Source organism: Columba livia, chromosome 5 (genome assembly GCF_036013475.1).
Source record: "Columba livia isolate bColLiv1 breed racing homer chromosome 5, bColLiv1.pat.W.v2, whole genome shotgun sequence".
Classification (NCBI taxonomy): Eukaryota; Metazoa; Chordata; class Aves; order Columbiformes; family Columbidae; genus Columba; species Columba livia.
In genome coordinates this window covers 17,727,426-17,745,411 of record NC_088606.1, presented here as the reverse complement: position 1 = coordinate 17,745,411, position 17,986 = coordinate 17,727,426, and the positions used below count along the sequence as shown (strand labels likewise).

Sequence of the window (17,986 nt, the reverse complement as noted above, 5' to 3'; positions counted from 1 at the left end):
AGTTGAAAAGTCATGTATTTTAACATTCTGAAGAACTTTAAGTGACTGCAACAGGTTAAATACTGAAGTATTCCCTCCGTGCCTGAAATATATATATACAGCAAAATGTGTGTATGCAGGTTAAAGAAGTTTATTGCAAAACAGCTGACACTTTTAAGATGCAAACCTGGATACAATACACAGAAGCTCCTAATTTGAAACTGAAGAATTGAATATTTGGACCAGGCCAGTTCAAATGTATTAATAGGAAGTATTGTTCTTACTGGAACAACTGATTATGTGGGGAATGGGGATTATGTGGGGAATGGGTAAATATGTATTACCTGTTAGGCTTTTTTTTTTTTTTTTTAAATGATTTGTGAGTAACTATGAAGATTTCCCAGGAGTTTGTTTTATGTAAAGACAGTAATGGCTTACCAAGCAAGCAACATAGTTTTATATGTAAGCCCTTAAAAAAAGTTTCCACTTCAATTTTTCTTCTCCTCAGATTCCCTTTTTTGTTTTTGATTCCTTTAAAAATATGTGCTGCTAATACAAATTGTACAGTAATACTTATTTGCAAGTCTGAGTTCTCCAATCTCATTCCCCGTAATATTTCTCAGTAAAAAGGCCACCATTTGTACATTTTCATCATGGTTTGAAAAAATAAATTCTACAAAATTTCACAAACATTTTAGAACTGTAACATCTTGTTCATTTTTAAAAGCCTAATTGTCAGTTTTGTAATAAAAACAGCTTGCAAATGACAGTATTTGTCTTGAGATACAGAAATAGAATTGTTTACTAGACATGTGCAGAAGCTATTTTAAACTCCCACCATGTTAAAGATGTGTAATAGAAGCAATAGTTCAACATTCAAACACATTGGAGACTTAACTTTGTATTGGTTATTTTAAGTATTCTGCAAAGTAGTTAGTATGAAAGATAATAAAGAGTACATTAGCTGAAAATTACATTTAAACTTGCAAAAGTTGTTTCAAGGGCACAAGGAGCCAGTAAGCCAGTATTGTAACAGATGAGTTTCAAGCCCAGAAAAATGCGAGCATTACAATAGCTCACATTGGTACCTGCTGTGCTTAATGAGAACTGCATTCAAGCATGACTGCATTACAACACTTATTTTTCCTGCCCTCATTATAAGACCAGGAAAGCAGTTTACAGAATTATACATAAAGAAGTAATTTGAGAAGTTATTTAATGTAACTATCACTCATTCATTGCCTCTACCCTTTTGATTTCTATAGGCAGAAAACCACAAATTACATCACATGGACCATTCACTGTGAGGAAGACTAAAAAAATCTGTTGCATGAAGTCTGAAATTCCCTCAAATATCATACTATAATATATATATAAAAAAATCAATTTCTGCTCCTTTACAATGGACTTTGGCATAAAGCTACAATGCAGGAAAAAACCTTTCAGATTGACAGACAACAGTAGGAAAAGGCTCTAAATTAGTCAGTGCCTCACAAGCATAGTTCAGCCTCATTGAGAACTATTTGTCACTGAAAGAACACACACCAAAAAAATGAGAGTGGCTTTTTATTTTATTGACAGCTTCTTGGCAGGTCCACACATTTTGAACTTTAGGTCTGGCCTATAAAATATGCGCTGTCAGCAATTAGTCTTTCCCTTTGGTGCAATTAACATATGTAGCTTAAATTGCTAGCTCTTAACTGCTTGACTAGACAGATGTGCCTACTTCATTAAACTTGGCATTCCTCTGAAAATCAAATTGGTGTTTGTACAGTGACACTGTTTCTACACAGGAAGGAATATGGTTAGCACTGTAATGATTGACACAGTTGTCGTTTTCAGGCACTGTTACTTTCTATTCCTTACATATTAGAACACTTGGGTGATGAAGTAACTTAAAAAGTGACATGAAAGTTCAAACGCAAACCACCATACTTTAGTGATTATAAAAACATGGAACTGTAACAGGTCACAATTAATGCAATTCTCAAGGGGCTTTTTTTTTTTTAATACAGGGCTGCTATGCTATATAGCTATGGGAATAATACAATTTTATGATATTATTGTAAGAGAGGATAAAAGGACCAAGTTCCAAGTACAGGTATCAAATAGCCATCCCACACCTGTTTATAAAATGAAGAGTCTTATTTCTGAATCAATTTATGGCACAAGAAAAAAGGGAAATTAAAGCTGTGGATAGTTTACAGATGAGCAAAGAAATAATTCAGTGCTTTACAGATTCCTGTTTTCAGTTTCATATAAAACTTAAACTGAAAGCAGAAATCTACATCCTGAAAAATACAGCATTTCAAAATGGCATATGCACACATGAGCACTTAAAGCCATTGTTTAGCTGTATTAATCTGAGACATTACAGATGATAATGTGCGTAACAATTATTTTTAAAAGATAAAATTTAAAATCAGTGTTTAAAAAGTAGTGCTGTCTCACGTCAAAATGCATATTATCTTACACATAACAGTGGTTCTGGTGACATGGTGGAAATTCAGCACACAGGTAAGGAAAACAGGATTTTGCCCAATTATGTATAATATTATTATATCCTAAACTATCAAGAAACCCTTGTTGTAAACAAATCATTACTGAGAAGTTGAGCCCTTTCAAATACAGTACTTCTTGATGCTGAATGTATATTTCCATCTAGCTACCATTCATTTTATACTGATTTTAATTAAATGTTACTATTGTGCAATGATATTACTTCAGAATATTTTGAAAAAGAAATTTGGAGTTACTGTCAAAAGATTCTTAGAATGCCTGTGCTAACTTGTCTACGCCTTAAGTGGACTACAGCTTACATACTCTACCTACAACATTTTTTCATATAATTTATATGTAAACAGAATTTGTATTTCAAGCACCATTTAGGAAAATGAAACATATATCTCAATTGCTGCACTGAAGTTGAAAGTCATGTTTGGTCACCCTGTTACACATTCATCCTGGATATCAAGAGCAAACATCTTAAAACCAAAAGAATAAGCTCTCTCGCATACTTCGCTCCCCAATTTTTCTGAGGATCAGAAACAGCATGATAAAAAATTGTAAGGTGCATGAATAAAGGCTATTCCTGAAAAAGCTGCAACGTTCTGATAGACACTCATCAAAAGCATCTCAGAAAAAACATCCACACAGACATAAATATTCATTCTTCAAAGAGCGACTTGCACAGGGGTCATTTCAGACTGCAGGAATGCACCTTATGTGTGTGGCACTGACTTTATGGCACCTGAATCCCCTCCTCCTTTCTCCTTGACACAGTTACAATTCTGTCATACTGAAAGGCCAGAATGAAGGGTTGAGTGTGAAGAGGAAAAAAGACTCCAGAAGAGGTAGAAAAGATCTGTTTAACCCAACTGATTATATGCTACTTTTAAATACAGTGGCATAACTAGAAAGACCAGAGGAAAACAAACAATACACCCCAACAAAACCCCAAAACAAAAAAAATCCACAAAAAAAATCCCCCAAACAAACACAAAAACCCCAAACGAAAGAGAAAACAACAAAAACAACCCCCCAACAACAACAAACCACAAAGAAGGCAAGTTATCTGCCAAAAGACAATAGAGCAATGCAAAAATCCTACTTTATACGTGGATCTGATAATTTTACAGTTGGAACTGGAAGTAAAACCAGAAAGTGTTAGAAGATCAGAAATCACTGAAAGATTCAGGAATAACATCATAATCAACAATACACTGAAGATTTTATCTTGAACTGCAAAGTATGAAATTTATGGATTCATGTTTCTCTTGCAAAATGGGTCATTCCAAAAGTGGCAAGTAGGATTGAAAAGTCGACCTTGTCATTCAGAATAAACAATCACAAAATAAATTATTTAAAACTAGCAGAATTTCATTATTTTCCCATGTTAAGTGATTTCTTATAGAAATTAGTAATTTATGACGACAACATTACTTTTATCTGTTTTTCCATTAGTACTGAAGGAAATCAGTTGGTGCTGGTTTTCAGCACCTTTTGAATTGTTGAAAACAATTTAAACTTGCTTTTTAAATGCAAGTTACAGCTGCTACACGTGTCTAACTTTGTTCATGTCAATAGTTCAAGTAACTTTAATACAGCTACTCTTGTGAACAGATGTTCTGTAGTAGGAGTGCCACAGTTTTCTAAATTAGTGCAATCTTTTTTGTATTTGCAGATTCCCTCTAAACTCTGACCTCCATCCCCCTTTTCATACCTGCTTCCAGAACTCTGAAATGAACCCTGCTTGTGCAACATCCACACAGTAAAGTTAGAATGGAGACTTAGTGTTCAGACAATAAAAGGGGGAAAAAAGTTATGTCATTTCTCCTCTTCTGTATTCAAGTCGTTTCTAACAGATTCCAGAGACATATTCATGGCAGCTTGAAGCATGTCTTCTTCACTCATATCACCATCTAAAGAAAATAAACGAACAAAGCTAGTTCTCAGCTGTAGTTAAATGCATTCTTTGTTCTTTCTGTCCACATATGTTTCCCACCCCAAAAATTGGTTTTGTTTTTCAAAATCATTGAAGATTTGCACTTAGCTTTCCATCCTCAACAGTCAGTCTGTAACAAGTAATACACATTAATTTTGGATCACCAATACTTAATACTGGTAAGGCCTACATACTTATGTTCTACTGAAAACCAGTTCCAGTAATGTTGACAGAAATTACTCCAAGTTTATTACATTGTCACAGAATCACAGAACGTTAAGAATTGGAAGGGACCTCAAAAGATCATCTAGTCCAATCCCCCTGCCCGAGCAGGAACACCTAGATGAAGTTACACAGGAAGGTGTCCAGGCGGGTTTTGAATGTCTCCAGAGTAGGAGACTCCACAACCTCCCTGAGCAGCCTGTTCCAGTGTTCCATCACCCTCACTGAGAAGTTTCTTCTCAAATTTAAGTGGAACCTCTTGTGTTCCAGTTTGAACCCATTGCCTCTTGTCCTGTCATTGGTTGTCACCAAGAAGAGCCTGGCTCCATCCTCATGACACTCACCCTTTATATATTTATAAACATTAATGAGGTCACCCCTCAGTCTCCTCCAAGCTAAAGAGACCCAGCTCCCTCAGCCTTTCCTCATAATGGAGATGCTCCACTCCCTTCATCATCTTCGTTGCCCTGCGCTGGACTCTCTCCAGCAGTTCCCTGTCCTTCTGGAACTGAGGGGCCCAGAACTGGACACAATATTCCAGGTGTGGTCTCACCAGGGCAGAGTAGAGGGGAAGGAGAACCTCTCTCGACCTACTAACCACCCCCCTTCTAATACACCCCAGGATGCCATTGGCCTTCTTGGCCACAAGGGCACAGTGCTGGCTCATGGTCATCCTGTTGTCCACCAGGATCCCCAGGTCCCTTTCCCCTACACTGCTCTCTAACAGGTCATTCCTGAACTTATACAGGAACCTGGGGATGTTCCTACCCAGATGCAGGACTCTACACTTGCCCTTGTTATATTTCATTAGGTTATTCCCCGCCCAACTCTCCAGCCTGTCCAGGTCTCTGGATGGCAGCACAGCCTTCTGGCGTGTCAGCCACTCCTCCCAGCTTGGTGTCATCAGCAAATGTGCTGATAGTACACTATTCCCTCATCCAAGTGTCTGATGAATATATTGAATACTACTGGCCCCAGTACCGACCCTTGAGGCACTCCACTAGATACAGGCCTGTCCTACAACTTTAAAAGTAATTTAGAAAACCAATTCTTGGCACAAGTCCCAAAGATCACAATTTGTAATGCTCAAGCCAAACAAAACAACAAAAGCAAAGCCAGAAATCAAATGGTCTAATAGTAACGCCCTTGACTTTGTAACAGGATAGTGACATTCAAAGCAGAACATGCTTTTCAAGAAAGCAATCCTTTCCTTCACTGCCAAAAAACTGTAACAGCTGTGATACATTGTCTGAATGGCTGCTGGAGTGAGGAAGTGGGCAGATGAAAGTTGGGAAACAGAGCAAAACACAAAGGTGAAAAAGACAAATATTTCAGTACTGGAAATAAGTTTATTTAAACAGTACCTGCATCAGCTTGTGGAGTGCTTGAGGTTAGAGTTGGCTTATCATGTAGCTTTGGGGTCTGATCTTGCTGCTGTAGCTGTTGTTGCTGCCTTAAAGTGTTAGAAGGGAATAAGATGAACATCAGTATGAGACCTCTATCAAGCATATTTCAGTGTAAGGAAGGTGAAGAGCGAGATGTAGAAGCTCTTTGGTATGCCCCTGCACCCAAAAATCTCTCTGATCATTTCACCTTGCTAACATTCTGTCACCTACTGTCGCAACATTATATTCCAAGTCACATTACTATTCTCCCAGAATTTGGATATTCTGCATTCTCATCCTGTCATGCAAAGTCTAACTCCTCCAATCCACAGCATTTCTCCCTGGTCTCTATTTCTTCTGTTACTAAGAGAGAGAGAGCAGAAAAGCTACAACAATACCCCTCTGTGTATTAAGAAGGTAGTCCAGAACAGCAACATAAAATATCACCTAGAATCCTTTCATGTGATGCACATTAGAGGCATCATTACCAGAAGCAAAGTCTTACAGAAAGAATGCTTTTCTTCAGGAAAATAATTACAGAAACTTACAGGATTTCATTTAAAATACTTCTGTAACATGTATGTTTTTTATCTTCCCAAGACTGATGTTGCATTACTAACCAATCCCCTCTTAGAGGTTTCCTTTCTTCATAGGAACAATGTGGAAACAGCAAAATTCAGGTACTATTTGAGAAACATGTTAAGATATAAAAGTTAAGCTGGACCCAGTCAGAAACCCATCCATGTCCCAAGAGCACTGAAAAAAATTCCATGTACTTCCACATGCAGTTTTCCATCAACTACTTTACTTTTCAAAATGCACTCGTCTTCTCCTTCGCAGTTCTTCTGAGGAAAGGGGGTCTGTCTGACTGGTGTGAGGTGACTGAGGAACATTCTGTGATAATGAATCCGAGAACTCGCTTTGACGGCTACCTAAAACCAGAACACGACATATCCTATTAATTACCGTGAAATGAAGTTAGTAAGTGAAATATAGCTTAAGAAAATGTCTTGAAACTTGAGAGGAAGAAAAGAGAATTGTTGGAGAAATAAGCACCTAGGCTAACTTTGCTTGGTACTCTCTCTCCTCCTCACCGTAGGATGGTTTCCTTTCCCACCTGCCACCCTTGGTTCTTGCTTCCAAACAATCAACATGAAAATTGCAACTTTTCAAAAATCAGAAAGGAGATAGCTTCAGGAAGTTCTGGATTGTCCTTCCATGCCTCAAAGCCAGTCTTTTAGAGAGCTTGATGCATGCTGGAAAAAGTGTCTGACAAACTGATTTCAGTAGCTGCCTAAAACATAAGCAACACGAACAGTGTAGGAAAAATTCAGATAAGCACTGCACCTTGCATGCTGAGCTGAATGGCTCTGCGAAGATCAGCTTCTTCATCTTCCATATCAATTTCCTGCCTACTCAGAGCTAGGGCTCTCTGAAAGTTCTCTTCATCTTCATCTAACATGCCTGTTCCATCAAAAGGATGGTTAACTTCTATTGCTTGGTCCACGTCGCTTCTGAGTAACCTGTGAAATGTATATATTTATGGCAAAGTTCAGAGAGAAATTATATTAACTTTCACTGTGAGATTTCAGGTAAATGTTGATTTAACTCTACTTTTTAACTTTTGAAAAATAAATTCTGTTGTGAAAATCTGCTATATAAACAGTTATTTTCATTTCTACAATAAAAAGCACAACAGAGCTGCAAGGAGAGCTCTGTAAAAAAGAAGATGTAAAAATGAAAATACTGCAACTCTAACCCCATGTTGACAAGAATCTGTTTGATAGAAAAAACTTAAAAAACAGTAGGGCTACAAAAAGCAATAATACAAGTTATTGGAACACATTGCTATTTAAACGGTTATACCAGCATAAAATAGTCCATGTGGCCTCCTCTTTAGAAAGCTTTGATGACCACGCTAGAGCAACAGATCCTCTGTAAAACCACACTTTTCCACATTACTGCCAAGCAGTTTGTTTTTATTTTACACCAGTTTACCTTTACAAAGCAGAAGAAATAATAATGAATTAATTCCTCTGAAAAACCTTAAGCCTTTTTTGTCAGTATGCAATTTATACACTATGAAAATGTGATAAAATTATTGCAGTAGTACTTTTTATACTTTCATGGATGTTTCATATTAGCAGTATGCATCACAACAGAGCAGCACCACATTTACAGCAAAATTATTTCAAAAAGAAATGCTGTATGATGTATATGATATGGAATTCAGATATGGGCTTCTCAAAATCTTCTGCTTATGACACAATGCACAAGCCAGTCTTAATTATAGATGGATTACCATTAACCATAATTTGGTAATATTTGCTAACTCATTTTACTATAATTGGAAAAAATATAATAATCATGAATTTAAAGATCTGCACTATACAACACTTAGGCACATGGAAAGATTAAATCCTTATTAAGGTAGTTTTTGCCCATTTAAAAATACACCATTTGTATTCTACCAACTTGCTGCTACCATGTGCAACAGTAGTAAGCATACTGCACTAAGGGTACTTCTAATTACACCTTAAGGGGGTTGTTGCCAAGTAGGCATTTATCATGGAAATCATTCATACTGAACACTACTAAAATTAAATCTCTCCCTTACCTCTGATCTCTTGACTGTGCGGCCTCTTCTCCAATTAGTTTTGGTCGTTGCATCTGCTGTACCCGAATCATCTGCAATAGCTGATCAGCCTCACAGTCTGGCAGGTCACCTTTTACTACAAATATGGAATAACCTAAGAAAAATAAATCATGAGTCTACAGCATTAAGGTGCATGCATAAGCACTCTAAAATGCACACTATATGAAACACAATGATGTGCAATTTATTACAACGTAAGGCTCTACCTTTCATTATACAGACTTGGGTTATTTCACTATTTAAATCATAAAACTAAGGGTAATTAACTGAATACATGAGTTCTAATAAATAATGATTATTACCTACTTTTAATTAATGAGATTTAACATCTGCAAGTTACTATTACCTTCCTGTTGTAATTGAGCCAAGAAAAGTGCAAGATATGTATCTGATATTAGTTCTGGACCCATCAAGAGAGAGTTCAAGTTAAACCACTGTAATTAAGAAAAAAAAGGTTTGAGAGAACAAATTAGCATAAAGATTACTCGGTAATCTGTTTCTGTACATTGTGGTCATTTTCTATGACGGAACATCCAAATAAATCTAGAAAAATAAATTATCGAAAAGTCCTTTGCAGCACTGTATTATACTGCTAAAGGTTACTCTTCAAATACTCTTCAGCTAACAGGAGATCTGAAGTGCAGACATTACTGCATGCTCTTTCCCATCACTGAACACTGGTACCAGGCAAATGGATTAAACCAGATCAATCAAAATATAATGGTAGAAAAATTATTTCAGACATCGTTCTAAAATCTTCCTTAATCCTAGTTTTAAATCTGTTCACAGACTAATGAAGGAAGAAACCCTTCATAAGTTAATGCTGTATCTTAAGAAATTAATAGATACAGGAAACAGAAGTTGAATTCTTTCCATGAAATAGTCCCATTAAACATGCTGGCTTTGATAGTTGTTGACGCTGAAAACTATTGTTTAGTTCTGAGATAATTTTGAAATTTAAAAATTAAGGAAAACAAACTCAAATTTAATAACACTGATAGTACAGCATAATATTACAATAAGGGACACTTGAGAAATATACACAGATAATTTCTAGTTCCCTGGAGACAGCTAGTCATTTATACTGCCTACTAGAGAGAAAACATATTCAACATGTACAACAAAACAGTCTATCTTTAAAACCCCATATCTGAAAAGCCTTTTGTATACCATACTTTCCATATTATCCAATTTAAACAGGAAGCATCACTTCAAGTAGTAGGAGAATTCTATCTCCATTCTCACAAAAAAACACTTATCTGCCCAAACTTCCATATATGCAGTCAGGCCCATACTAGAATTCACCTGGAATACAGGTGACTATCTACCATTCTGTCATTCAGTCACTTAATTCGTCAAAAACACCCTTTGCCAGTAGGAAAGGGTAAGAAGATCAACAGCATAGGAGTGGGGAATAAACTTATGTAAACAAATACAATGCATAGATTATAGACAAGCTTTTAAAAGAGAATATGGAGGAGGAAGGTTTGGTAAGCTAACTTGGCTTTAACTGTAACAGAAGAGAAGCAGGCCAAACCTGAGTCAACCTACTTTATCTTTTCTTATTACCCTCTAGACAACAGGCACCTACTATCATCTTCATACGGCTACAAGCCACATATACAAAGAAAAGACATTCCCTCCTCCAACTTTTTGAAGGTAGAATGCTATCTCACAAAATTCCACCCAGCATGCCTGCATATATAATAAGGAACATTCCTGTACTTTTAAGAAACCATTCAGCCTTTTTGATATCAAATATACAAAAATTGCCTGTAAACATTAGCCATACATTTATACTGACACAGAACAGCAGAGATACTTTCTTTACTCACAGGTGATTTTTTTTTAATCTGGATGACAACATAGGTAGCCATCACTTGCAAAATGAACCAAATGTGTAAAGAGACTCTTGTTCACTACAGCAGAATCTAAACATTTATTTCCTGAACATTTTCTATGACAAAAATTGAAAAAAAAAAAAAACAAAAAACAAACACCAAACCAGCTTTTGTTGTATAAAAACATATGCAGTATGATCTAGAAGAGTGACTGGCTACTGAAGTAAAACACTAAATTGGTGTTAAAAGGGACATGGATGTGACTTGAGTTATTGTATATGTACCATGTACTTGTATGGCCATCCCCTGCCTTTAATAACTGTTTCCTGCTTACAATACAACTGTTTTTGCACTATTCTAGAAAACTTCTAAGTTGTGATTTTACTTTCCCCAACTTTATCTTGATGGATAATTTTAAACACTAGCAATCATAAATATTAATACATTCGAAATTTGAACTTACTTGTACCTACTATCCATTTCTACAAGCAAAATTGTCTCCACAATGTAAATACTTTAGTGCATTGAGTTTGCATTCCATGGGGATCCTAATCCTTGTCTAGAACTCCCCCCTCCCTCCTCATACAATTTTTCTGTTATTTTTCCATGCAGAAAAGAAAGAAAAGAGCTTAAGGTGTCTTGCAGACTACCAGAGCTGCAGCTCCCTAGACCACAGGTTTACTGAGGAATCCCAGGGTCTTTCCCCAGGCTGACATTCACAAAAAGCCGCATTTTTGTGATATCACTTTTTTTTTTTCTAATATGGGATACTGTTAAGGTAAATCGCAGCAAAAGCTTGCAAAAGGCCAACACATGGTCTACTTGCAACCTCTTTTCCACCCCCATTCTGAAGTCAAATTTTAAATAAAAAAAAGACAATGTCACCTGTTTTCCTAACTTTCGAACTGTAAACCAGTGTTCCTTATAATTACAAATAAATGATTTTTCATTTCTGTAAAAAGAAAAACAAAAGGTATAGGTAAAATTAAATACTAAAATACTGGAGTGCATGTTAACGTTTAAGTTATTTGCTACCACTAATTTAAACTTTTATAATAAAATTTCAGTAGTACAACTCCTGATGTTAGAGTACTCATACTGCTCTTATATAATAACACGTAGAAAGTTGTCAGCATTACTGAAATCTCCATATACCTGTGATGCCACAGATACTGAGATATCATGAGGGCACAGAGGACAGATGTTCATATACACCCCAAAAAGGAAAATATGAAAGACAGAAGGGATAATAAAAACATCAGAATGCAACAGAGCTTGAAACAGCAATTCAAAGATAGATTTAAATCACTGATTAAGAGTATTATTTTTCTGTAAAATGAAAGCAGGGTGCTAAGAAAAAAACATCTTACATCGGGTCGATCCCAAGCCTCTGATACTCTGGGCTGTTGAAGAGGATTAGTTCTAAACCCCAAACTTTCAAGGCATTGCTTATAACCTGTCAAAAAATAGCAGTTTTCATGAGTCAAACAAGTCATATCTAAATTTAAGCAAGCAAGCTTATTGCTATAAACAATTGTACTCTTTTCATAAAACTTAGATTTCAAAACATTGCTATGAAACCTGGGAGTCACATTATTCAAAACACAACTGTCATGAATCTACACGCAAACACAGCACACATACTATATCTAAAGGGAAGCAACAAAACTAGGATTTAACTGAGACGTGTTAATAAACCCACTCCCCCAGATAAAGCTGTAACTTCATCTGCCACAGATACTTCATAAGTTGCCATCTCTCTTCTTTCAATATTCTGCTCTGCCCTCCCTCCCCCGCAGTACAATGTCATCCTTCCCCACAGTAACTGTTGAAAATTTTGAACTGCTGGCTTGTCATGGGATCACTCAGGTACGTTAGTACAACCTCTTCTGCAACATCTCTTTAAAACTACCTGAAATAATGCTGTGAGAAAATTTAAATTAACAATTCATCTTCCTTTCAGCAAGCCGACTACGCAGCAAGTGAGCAAAGCAATGACAGGAAAAAAAAGTAATTATGAGGAAGCATTCTTTTTTCAGCTTCAGTATTGAAGCAGCACAATCAAGAATACAAGAAATGCCAAACTGTTAATGGTTTTTCACTAAACAGAAAAACAGCCCTGCCATAAGGAAAAGAGGCTCTTGAGGGATTCTGGAACATTGACAAGCACCTTTGAAAGCTCAGGAGACAGCCAAAGGTGCAAAGCATTGCCTACAGCTCTAGTCTACATACAAGGCCCAGTTCAGTGTTCAATACCTTTTCTTGTTGTTGTTCTGGTTTAAGTATTTCTTATTAATTACTTTTCCATTATGGTCCTTAAAAAAAAAAAAAAAAAAAAAAGAAAAAAGAAAACGAAAAAACCCAACTCTAAAGTGTCTGGAGTTTGTTATAAAAATCGGAATGCAAATACTGCAGCTTTTTCAATTCTGCAGATCACTGTAATATAACACTGTAATCATTGTCCAGGGCTCTAAAGTCTAGAATTTGAGAAAATATCAAGTCTGCTTTTTCACCTGTAGCATATGGGACTATATGTACTAATGTTTACACACACTAAGGTCTACACCTGAAGTTCCCATAAGAAGCAACTTCGAAATCAAGCTTATTGCCAGCAAGTGTCATTTCACAGCTCAGGAGTCCACACTTCTACTATGTAAGGGCCCATGAACTGAAGAACTGCAAATCACTGCTTTTAATTGAATGATCTCCAATGATCTAGAAGTCCAACACTTAGTCCCATTAAGCCTGTAAACTAGATGAAAAAGCTTGATGCCATTTAAATTGTATGAGAGAACATATACTGCATAAATAAATCTGTCAGTATAGAGCTGAGCTTACTTGAATCGAGAAGAATCCACTGTCATCCATATTTACAGATGGCTGCTGCTCAGTGTGAGGTTGGGAGGGAGAAAAGGGAAAAACAGCATAACCAAAAAAGGTCAGAAATAATTCAATTTTGAAAATAAATATAACTGTACACACTTGAAGCAACAGCCTAGTATGTCCTAGTCTGTAAGGCTGATACAATGCCCAAATAAACTTTTTAATTAAAAACTCAAACCCTTAGATTAGATATGCTCAGTGCTTAAAGGATAGCCAGGCATAAGAACTTCTGTTCCTACCTCTGCCACTGGCTTACAAAAACAAAAGGCAAATTACTGATCCTCCTCATCATGCCTGACTTTCCTACCTGTAAGATGAAGATAATGTAGCTTTTTGTAGGATTACTGTGAAGCTGTACTAGTAATACTTGAAAACACCAAATTTAAGACACATAAGTGAAAAGGCCTATACATTTAAGAAGTTTTAGCACTAGGAAATTAAACTTCTCTACCTATGCAAGGATAGCTGGTCTGTACTACACAATATTAGATTTCAGGCAAATATCAAGCATCCTCAAATTAAGAAGATTTTACCTGTAAAAATGTTCTATATTCTTCACTAGACACTCCTCCCTCTGCCATTCTCATTCTTTCTTCTTCATCCAGCTGCTGTGCAATGGAGGATAACTCAACAGGACTAAAATATTCCCCTTGTAGCAAATTATTCAGACAGTGCTGAGCACACAACGAGCCTTCTTGCTAACACAGGAATAAAAAAAAAAAAAAAACAAGGAGAACAACAACAAAATGATGTTATTGTTCTGATTTGTAAAATGGCTCAACCATTTCATTCTGGCAAACTTCCTGCCCTCCCCACTCGCCCAGGATGCCATATATTCTTTGGATGTATTACACTATAAGCTATAGAATACAATCCTCTCATCAGCTTGATGGGAAAAGAAAACAACATGCATACATACTATATTTCCTCAAAGGAAATAAATTTCATGTTAAAATGTTACTTTAGAAAACACTGTAAAAATTGCCGGCGGCCTGACCAAATCGCACAAGGACTCTACAACCACCAAGACAGTGGATTCTGCCCTCTCCCAAATCACCATCACACTACAATTGAATGTTTTGTGCAACAGATGCTCTTGTTGTTTTTCAACTCTTCTTCCCTGCCAGGTGTGGCTGTTGGCAACCTGCTCTCCACATGTGGTTAAAGAAAGCAGAGCACTATGACTTCGGAGAGATTTCAAAGTATACTTCTACAGAATATATTTCCTTCATGTCAGGTTACTCACCCAGTTCAGGTTACAACCATTTTTTTTATCACCAAGGAAATTATTAGGAGCTGGATGAGCAGTAAAGCTAATTTTCCACATGAAATGTATATATAGAAATTAGATAAAAGATGGTAATACTACTGGTTCTAAAATCTTGACTATGAGATTACAAGAAAAAAAAAAATCAGCATGTTAAACAATGAAAATATTTTTGTTGATAAGTCATTTAAATGGAAAAAACTTCAGATACTTTGTTACATACCCAGCACATTGGAGATAACAGAAATGTAATGTAATACTTTTAGACTGTCAACCCAAATTAAAAATCAGTAAATCAGAAATGTCAGTTATTATTTTGTAGAACCAATTTTAAAATATCTAATCTGAATGAATGTATGTTAGGCTCCATCATCGTCATAAGTGTAGATAAAATACTGCCTTGTTAAATAAAAACCAAAAACAAATAAAACAAACAAAAAACCCACACCAAACCAAAACACATTACAGTTCTCCATGAAAAGCACAACTAAACCACAAGTGCAAGACAATATTAACATCACTTTTACAATCCTGCTTTTCTATTTTAACCTCGTTTTTATTTTCATTAAGAACTCTAATGAACATGCACTATATTAAAGACAAAACTAAATCCCCTTAACAAAAATCAAGAACGCTGTTCCCTCTCACCAAACCCACAGAAACTAAGAACAGGAGAGCATGCCTTGGAGGAATATTCTTCAGACTTCCACTAAAGCCTCATACAAATCACATGCACAAATCTCCCACGATTCCCCTTACAGCAGGAACCTCAAAAGTTCCCAAGATTACAGAATCTTCCTAGGGCTTCATCACTCAATTGAGCAATGAGTTATTAAAGCCAGACTGGCTGTACGACCAGGGTCCAAGGGATCCCAGACACCTCCTCCAGCTCATGTCCTTCCCACAACAAGAAGCTCAAGACTAAAGATCCCTTCCAACCTTTCAGAGCCACATCCCTGCTGCTGGTCATATGCTAAAACTATAACAGAACTTGCTCAAGAATCAAGTTTCTCCACCAAAATTGCATAAAACTGAGATATGAAAATGAGTTGTATTACAGGCTTAAATCTTAATTTCACTGAAAGAACCTTTCTGTACTTGTACAGCTTCAACTTAAAGGAATAAACATTAATTTTCATATACAAATTTTGTATATATTAAGTGCAAAATGCAGAAAACTGATCTTACAGCTTTTAACAGAAAATAACTTTTTTTTTTGTGTGCAGAGAATACTGTACTTTCCATGATCTGAAATCCCCTCATTGAAACCTATCCTGATACAAACTGCTGCCCTGCTCTCAGTGTTTTCAAACACCTGTATCTTATAAAAAAAGAGCCAACTTCTAAGAGAGGGGCTTAAGTCCTGCTTTCTGCAATCATCCTATCCTTGTTAAAAATGCCACATGGCTTACATCTTTGTTTTGTTAAAAAACATCATTTTTTCATGCGTATTTACTGGAACATCTGAAGTGTGCAGATTCAGGTGGGGCATGCAGCCCTTCAGATATTTTGACAGGAACTGAGATAGTGCAGTTGATGGGGAAAAATACCCCTTAAGAAGAAAGACAGAGGTTCAGTTAAGTTTTCCCTAGAATAATAATGATAACATCATAGAAATACTTGGTACTCCAAAAACAGCCATTCAGGTCTAACTTCTTAACTGTGTAACTAACTTAACCAGGGAGCAGTTATGTTTCATGTGGGAGACACTCAAGGCTGCACCAAACCCCCCAAACCTGTAGTAACCACAAATCACCGTCAGTTTATAACTTGGAATGTGCTATGCTCTGTTACTTCAATTTCAGCAGAGTTTTGTTATTAAACTACAAAGCAACTTTGTAGTAAAAAAGTTATTATTTCATTATGTAAGAAAGGTATACTTGTTTGGAACTCATTTTCAAATATAGACTAGAACTCAAGGCCACTGTAGCAGAGGCCTTAGTGGCTGAAATCCAGCACTCATCCTCTCAACAGCAACTGTTAAACACCACAATTCTTCCCAAGTTTTTCTACCCATACCTAGCTTGAAAGAACACACCTCAGTTTCTATAGACTTCAAAACAGTATTTTTTTAAATAAAGTTATTCAATTATCTTGCTTTATTTACTAAATGAGCCAACCATTATGCACGAGAACAACGTATAAGAACTAGTGTTAACATAACAAAGGTACAGACATAGGGGCACAGCACATGAAAAAGGACAATTACATTTGAATAGCGTTAAAAAGCTCATATTTGGAAACCTGGATAAATTCACAGAAGCATTTGTCCTCCAGAACAGGAAACACTGGTCAGCACACAGAAGCACAGAACATGAGTCAGGACTTCCCTAACAGCTCTCCCTTCCCCTGCTCGTTACACAACCCAGCCAAGGCAGGCTAGATGTGTCTGAGAGCACACAAACAGCCCTGCCTGCCGCTGCCCAATTTCATGCCCACTGCTCAGCCACGGGAGCTGCCCCCAGAAGCAGAAGTTCGCTACGCCTCCCCACAGCCGCGGCCCGCTGCTGAAGGCCCAGCGGAGCAGCCAACGCTCAAGAAGCGCTGAGGCTCAGCCCTGACCCCCGTCCACCTCCAGTCACAACGTTTCCTCCCCCCGCAGAGCCGCCACGCCTGAGGCACTTGCATCGCCGCGCCAGCGGGCCCCGGCTCTCCCGAGAGAGACCGAACCGGGCCGCTGCCTCATCCGGCCACCGGCAGGACACCGGGGAGCGGCCCTGCCTACCCCGCGGGGACCAGGGGCTGCCTCAGCGCCAGGGCAGGGACGGCAGACCAAACCGCCGCCCCGAGCAGCTCCTCAGAGAAGGCGCTCCTGGCCCGAGCCGCGCACTCCGTTACACGCCGGTCGACCCCACCGGAACCAAACCCACCCCACTCACCCGCTCGTGGAAGATCGACTCCATGTTTATTGTCAACCACCAGCAGCCTCCGCCCCACGTGACCTCCCCAGCCAATCAACCTTTCCATTGCTCGACGACCCCCAGCTGGGCTGGGCCTGGCGGCCATGGCAACGCCCCCTGTTGGTCGGGCGGCCGGGAGCGGCCCCGCGCGGCGGCCCAGCTCGTCAAACAAGCACGTACCGACCCTTCGTCTCGTATTATTGGCGACAATTCGAGAACAACCTGAAAGCTCAGCACCCGCCCGGCAGCGCCACTTCCCTCCGTGTTCTCAGCCCTGCCCGTTCCATCAGTCTCCCCCTTCCCCCGCCGCCTCTCCGGACCTCTCTTCAGAGGAAACCTGGAAAGAAACTTATTCAGGTTCAATTAAAAACCCAAGCAACCCTTGACCACATTCTGTGACTGCATGAAG

The 17,986-nt window shown here is 37.9% G+C and overlaps 1 protein-coding gene across 1 annotated transcript; it reads right to left on the bottom strand.

The window, feature by feature from the left end:
- Nucleotides 1–1,532: 1,532 nt before the first annotated feature.
- On the bottom strand, nucleotides 1,533–17,756 carry ATXN3 (ataxin 3). The gene is made up of 11 exons (XM_005506141.3): nucleotides 17,557–17,756; nucleotides 13,944–14,108; nucleotides 13,366–13,410; nucleotides 11,898–11,983; nucleotides 11,413–11,479; nucleotides 9,033–9,120; nucleotides 8,648–8,780; nucleotides 7,378–7,553; nucleotides 6,839–6,962; nucleotides 6,010–6,098; nucleotides 1,533–4,400 (listed from the first exon to the last, which is right to left on the bottom strand). The coding sequence occupies exons 1-11, from the start codon at nucleotides 17,578–17,580 to the stop codon at nucleotides 4,306–4,308; spliced, it is 1,092 nt and encodes a 363-aa protein (XP_005506198.1). The 5' UTR covers nucleotides 17,581–17,756; the 3' UTR covers nucleotides 1,533–4,305.
- Nucleotides 17,757–17,986: the final 230 nt, after the last annotated feature.

What these genes read in the sequence shown, in the direction of transcription:
- ATXN3 (XM_005506141.3), bottom strand. Translation starts at nt 17,580, where the DNA reads ATGGAGTCGATCTTCCACGAGCGG. An exon ending in GTGGATTCTTCTCGATTCAA is followed by an intron (nt 11,984 to 13,365) that starts GTAAGCTCAGCT and finishes ATTTTTTGACAG; the next exon opens with GTTATAAGCAATGCCTTGAA. An exon ending in TTCGAAAGTTAGGAAAACAG is followed by an intron (nt 9,121 to 11,412) that starts GTGACATTGTCT and finishes TCTTAATTACAG; the next exon opens with TGGTTTAACTTGAACTCTCT.